The sequence below is a fragment of the Helianthus annuus genome, chromosome 13, assembly GCF_002127325.2.
Source record: "Helianthus annuus cultivar XRQ/B chromosome 13, HanXRQr2.0-SUNRISE, whole genome shotgun sequence".
Lineage (NCBI taxonomy): Eukaryota > Viridiplantae > Streptophyta > Magnoliopsida > Asterales > Asteraceae > Helianthus > Helianthus annuus.
This window is the reverse complement of record NC_035445.2, coordinates 96397238-96402876: the sequence shown is the minus strand read 5'-3', so window position 1 is coordinate 96402876 and position 5639 is coordinate 96397238. Positions and strand designations below refer to the sequence as shown.

The 5639-nt window shown below is 34.7% G+C and overlaps 1 protein-coding gene across 2 annotated transcripts; it reads left to right on the top strand.

The window, feature by feature from the left end:
- The first annotated feature begins 1376 nt into the window (after window positions 1-1376).
- LOC110898763 (traB domain-containing protein) lies at window positions 1377-5351 on the top strand. 2 transcript variants are annotated; one of them, XM_022145595.2, is made up of 7 exons: window positions 1377-1886; window positions 3701-3819; window positions 3906-3994; window positions 4086-4160; window positions 4249-4353; window positions 4430-4528; window positions 4871-5351. In XM_022145595.2, the coding sequence occupies exons 1-7, from the start codon at window positions 1495-1497 to the stop codon at window positions 5123-5125; spliced, it is 1134 nt and encodes a 377-aa protein (XP_022001287.1). In that variant the 5' UTR covers window positions 1377-1494; the 3' UTR covers window positions 5126-5351. The 2 variants fall into 2 exon arrangements, with proteins under 2 accessions (XP_022001287.1, XP_022001288.1); XM_022145596.2 differs by having other exon boundaries at window positions 1382-1886; window positions 3688-3819.
- Window positions 5352-5639: the final 288 nt, after the last annotated feature.

The window sequence follows — 5639 nt, the reverse complement described above, 5'->3', positions numbered from 1 at the left end:
GAAGATACTGCTGATTCAAATGCAAACCAGAAAACCCAATTAAAAATACTTCGAGTGTCAATTCAGAAGCGGAACAGATTTCATGCAGTCTAATATGAAATCTATCAAGTGTTTTTATATTTTTTTTTTCATTTTCAATTGTTATGTTTGACCTAGACGTATGAATAAAGTTTATTTTATATTTGAACTTTATCTTTGGTGTTAATATAATGCAGTTATTAACCATACTAATAAAGTTCAAAATAAAGTTAATATCCTAAATTTACAAGTCAACTGAACTTATATAAGTTAATATCCTAAAGTTGCAATAAATAGATATTGCAGTTAGATATAGTCAAGCTGAAATTATAAAATATTGCAGTTATTTTTGGATATTAATCTAATAATTTGCATTTCTTAATTAAAAAGTAATAAAGTAATAAACTTTAAAGTTAAACTCAAAAACTGAATTTACTATGATATAAAGTTAATAAAAAATTAATTATTTTATAAACATTTTTATAACAAGTAATATAAATAAAATACTCCAGAAATTTACAATTTTTACTAGATAAATTCTAAATTGGGTTGCAAATTTTTAGGAATTATAAGTTCAACTATATTGTTATAGATAATATTAGTCAATTCTAAAAGAATTATTTACCAACTTGACTAGATACATAGTAGTAGATTGTGTTGCATATTTTTAGGGATTATTAGTTAAAAGTAGACTCATATAGATAAGATTAGTTAGGAACTAAAAATTTGAACTTAATATGATATAAAGTTAATAAAGATATAAACTCTTATCATCCTATTTTTTTTTTATAAAAACAGTTATTGAAATTTTATAAAAAATATAAATTTTTTATATTTGTAAAAAACCGAAATTTAACAATTTAAGTTAAAACTCTAAAACGTACTTACGAGTCAAATACTATTTTTTATTTTTATAAAAACGAAAATTTTAAACTTAAAGTTTATTGGATGGGTACTATGTGGATATTTAGAAAAAGTTATGAACCTTAAAGAATAAAATTATACTTTATAATTTAACCAATAAAATAAAAAAACTTTCCAATTAAAACAACTTATCTTTTATTTTTTGTCTTTTGATTATTAATTTTTATATAAAAAACATTATTTTTTGTCTTTTGATTATTAGTTTTTATAAAAAAACAAAACTTTTACGTATGTGTAAACTTATAACATATATCCACCACAATAATGTTATCATAAATATTATACGAATAAAAAAACTATCAGAAACGAGTGTCACAATGCAAATTGTCGCACCCGCCGCATCACGCGGGCATCCTACTAGTGATAAACTTAACCATTAAAAGGTTTGTTAAGATAAACAAACAGCCCTAAAATAAAACCAAATAACGTTGAAGCATTGGCGCAATTTTGAGGTGGTTATACTTTCTCCACGCACACTCACCACATTCTACAACTCATTATCTTCTTCTTCTTCACCATCAAACCCCAAACCACCATAACCACCCACTACAAATGAAGCTCCTCAAATCCCCATCCCTAATCTCCACTCCAAACCCCAACAATCTCACCACAATCAGACCCACCAGACACAGTATTCGCACAAAAGTTTCAATCAAACCTCCACCACCAGAATTCGACTTCAGGACCCAAATATTAACCGGATCTCGAGCCCTAATTGCTGAATCTCACCCGGAACTGCTCGATTTAGCAGACGAAGGGAGCTTAGTTGTCATAAGAAAGAGCCAATTCGGTCCGGTTCCGGCGTGGCGGGCTGATTTTGTGGAGCCGGAGTGTATTTGGCTGGTTGGGACGAATCATGTGTCGGAGAAATCGGCTGGTGATGTTGAACGAGTTGTGCAGGCTGTGAGACCTGATAATGTGGTTGTTGAGTTATGTAGAAGCAGGTAACAGTTTTCTTGAGACATTGTTATAAATATTGGTTTATGTTTGGGTGTTTATGGTACGGTTTTGACGGTTTTTAGGTCGAATTGTGAGTCAAAGAGTTGGAAACGGAACCAAAAGACTGACTCCATATACTATATCGTTATTATTACGCGAATTGGATTTAAATAATTCGAACTGGGTGTTTTTGGCCAATAATAACCCAATTGAGTTTATTCCCGACAGTGGGATGTTTTAGGCCTTTTGATCAGAACGAGGATACGAGTTAATTGATGTAAAACCTGTGTTGTCAAAAGCTAGCTAGGTAGGCGCTCAGGCGCAGCTAAACCGTCTGGTGGAGAGCTAGGCGCAGATCTGCGTCTTTTTTCAAAAAAAAAAACGCACTCAGGCGCAGTCTGGAGCTAGGCTCTGGCGCAACAATCCACTCTAAGACCATAAAAAAACAGCCTGAAACGGAACAATATAGAAGGAAGATGGAGAGGAACCTTGTTTAGCAACGTCTTGAAGGGAAGAGGAGAACCTGATTTACACTCTAGATCATGGTCGACACCAGCAACGTGGTGGACTGGTGTCCGCTGCCCTTTTCTGATAGAAAAACTAATTTAATAAAACAGACGGGCTGCTTTCGTTGATTGTAGACTGGGCTGGGCCAGTCTTTTGTTTAAATAAGTAAACTATTTCATTAAATAGATGAATGGCCCAATTAAATATCTTTTAATTGTTTTATTTGTTACAAATGCTGATATATTTTAAAAGTATTAATTATTATTGATATTATTATATATATTTTAAAAAGATATTATGGTTTCTCTTCTATTATACTTGTATATATAGTGTAAAACTATTAATTTTTTGCCTATCATATATATATTTTTTATTTTTTTGTATTATGGCGCCTTACTTAAAAAAGCCCTCGCTTTTTTGCGCCTTGCGCCTAGGCTCCGGGCGAGGTCTTTGCGCCTTGAGTGCGCCTTGCGCCTTTGACAACATAGTGTAAAACTTACCTCGAAACGGTAATCCAAACGGCTCGATTTTTGTTAATTGGAAGTTTAAACACCCGAATTGAAGCACCGTTTTCGTCGTTTGGAGCATTGTTTCGAGGTAAGTTTTACATCAATCAACTCGTATCCTCATTCTGATCAAGTGCCCGAAAACGTCGGTTTGTAATTTGGAAAAAAAAACCTTGACTTTCGTTATTCTTTTTAACGGCGGACCATTATACAAACAAAATGGAAAAGTTAGGACCGCTATCGGGAATTAACTCAGTTGAGATTATTATTGGCCAAAAACAGCTACTTCGGATTATTTAAATCCAATTTGCCTTATTATTATATTGTCAAGCAAAGTTTAATCACGTGTATAGTACAACTTGGTTTGTTTCTTTGTACCGGTTATTAATATAAACCATAAACCAAACCGTACGGTAGGGAGCCAGAAAACTTTCAAAAAATCGACAGTGTGAAACCAAACCAATGAACGCCTATTTGTGTGTTTTGGATTGTTTAATTTTCAAAAAACCTACCATGTGAAACCAAACCAATGACCGGTTAAACCAAACTGGTGGGCGGTTTCACGGATTCAAATGGAACAATGAACACCTTTTTGTGTGTTTTGGATGGCTAATTTTCGAAAAAGGAGCTTGTGAAACCAAAGCGATGACCGGTTTGGGGGGGGGGGGGTTCACAGTTTCAAACGGAACCGTGAATACGTTTCTATGTGTTTTGAATAGTTTTTAAGCTCCGAAATTCCACTAGCTTGTTACAGGATTTTCTTCTATCCATGGCTTAACTAGACTTGTTACAGACATCATTTTCAGAGCAGGAATTATGTACACCTCAACTGATGACACCGAGGCCGGACCAATGCTAAAGTCCAACCCGTTTTCATTATCTGGTTCCGGGCTCTTTGGAGCCGTTGGTCGCAGCATCAATCTTGGTAACCATCCTAGCATTTATCCTTTGATTTGCAGCTTATTTTTATTCGCTAGAAACTAAATTAACAAGCTTTGTTTGACTTAACAGGTGGTCAAACAGCTCTAGCGTTACGCCTATTATTGGCAACATTTTCTTCAAAGATTTCTTCAAACATTAATCGCCCTTTTGGGGACGAGGTAAGCAACACACACACACACATATATATATTTATATGTATGCATGTATTTGTATTTTGTACCTTCTCGGTTGACCTGTTTTTCTATACAGTTTCGTGCAGCACGAAAAGCTTCTGAGGAAATTAGTGCTCAGGTTGTACTAGGAGACCGGCCTATAGAAATAACGGTATACAGTTTTATCTGGTTGATTTGCGTTACAATGTGATTATTCTACGGTTTTTTTAATTATTCATAGTATTTGTTCTTTGTTTTAGCTCGAAAGGGCGTGGAACTCGCTAAATTGGAATGAAAAACTAAGCCTCATTACCTCGGTTCTTAGTGGCATAACATCTGCAGACCAGTCAAAGATAGACTTTAAGGTGTCGTATCTAATCTTTTAAGCGGTTTTACAAACTTTTTTACAATGTTAAGCTGATTTGCAGTGTCATGTTCCAGGAATCAACAGCAGATCAAGACACTGATTTTCAACTTTACGAGCAATTGAGTTTCTCGTATCCGTCACTTCTGCAACCTTTGATCCACGAACGTGACACTGTAAGTTCCTTTTTTGTTTTGCGGTCAATAACGATTGACTATAGGTGGCAAGACAGACGGGTTGGGTAACGGGTCAACAGGGTCATTCTTTCAGTACATGTCTGTTTGACCTGAAAACACTTTTGTCAAATTTTTAAACCTTTCTGTAATAAATACTATGTTACACATCTTAAAAGTACACTCCAGATGACTTTCAACTTGTTTGATCTGTTAAGTACATTACATTAACCCTCATGTTCGTTAAGACCCGTTTGAGTTTATGAATAACAAAAAAAAAAAAAAAAAAACCTTGAGTTCTTGACATGTCGACCAAGTTTTGTGATGTATGGTATATGTGTTCAGTATATTGCTTGGTCGTTGAAGCGAAGCAAAGCCGTAAGAAACAGTAAAAGGGTGGTAGGGGTAATCGGAAGAGGACATTTGAACGGTGTGATTTATGCACTAATCTCGGATCTTGGAGACTTGCGGTTTCGTGATCTCACAGGAGAGAGGCGCTCGACTGGCGGGTCTTTGGTTGAAACCATTGTCAAAAGCTTGGTGAGAGACACGATAATCGGGGTTGTGATATGGGCTTTGTATGAACAGTTAAAGAACTGATGCATACCAAAATGTTATGCCAAAGGATTTCGAGGGTCAGCATCGACGATTTTGACTCTGTTTTGTGCAATAAGATCGTTTTTATTGTATTCTTATTTGATTAAACATGGATATATGATTGAAGTAAATAATACTATGTTTAAAACAACTATGTTAGAAAAGGGAACAACAGGTTTCAAGTAGGTAATAAACATCATTATATTTTGATATAGAGTAAATTACGTTTTTGGCCCTTGTGGTTATGTCAGTTTTACTATATTAGCCCAAAATAAGAATTTTTAACGTATTTGCCCCCATGGTCCCTATATCTAACCATTTTGGCCCCTAATTCTAACCAAACCCCAACTCTGGTTAACTTCTTGGTCACATGGGTTGCACATGATGGGTAATATGGTAATTTCACCTCCCCCTTTAATGACTTTGTAAAAAAATCCGAGATCTTCAACCAAAAAAATCCAAGATCTTCAACCAAACATCATCATCTTCAACCAAACATCATCATCTTCATCTCTAT

What these genes read in the sequence shown, in the direction of transcription:
- LOC110898763 (XM_022145595.2), top strand. Translation starts at nt 1,495, where the DNA reads ATGAAGCTCCTCAAATCCCCATCCCTAATCTCCACTCCAAACCCCAAC. An exon ending in TGGTCGCAGCATCAATCTTG is followed by an intron (nt 3,820 to 3,905) that starts GTAACCATCCTA and finishes TTGACTTAACAG; the next exon opens with GTGGTCAAACAGCTCTAGCG. An exon ending in AGTCAAAGATAGACTTTAAG is followed by an intron (nt 4,354 to 4,429) that starts GTGTCGTATCTA and finishes GTCATGTTCCAG; the next exon opens with GAATCAACAGCAGATCAAGA.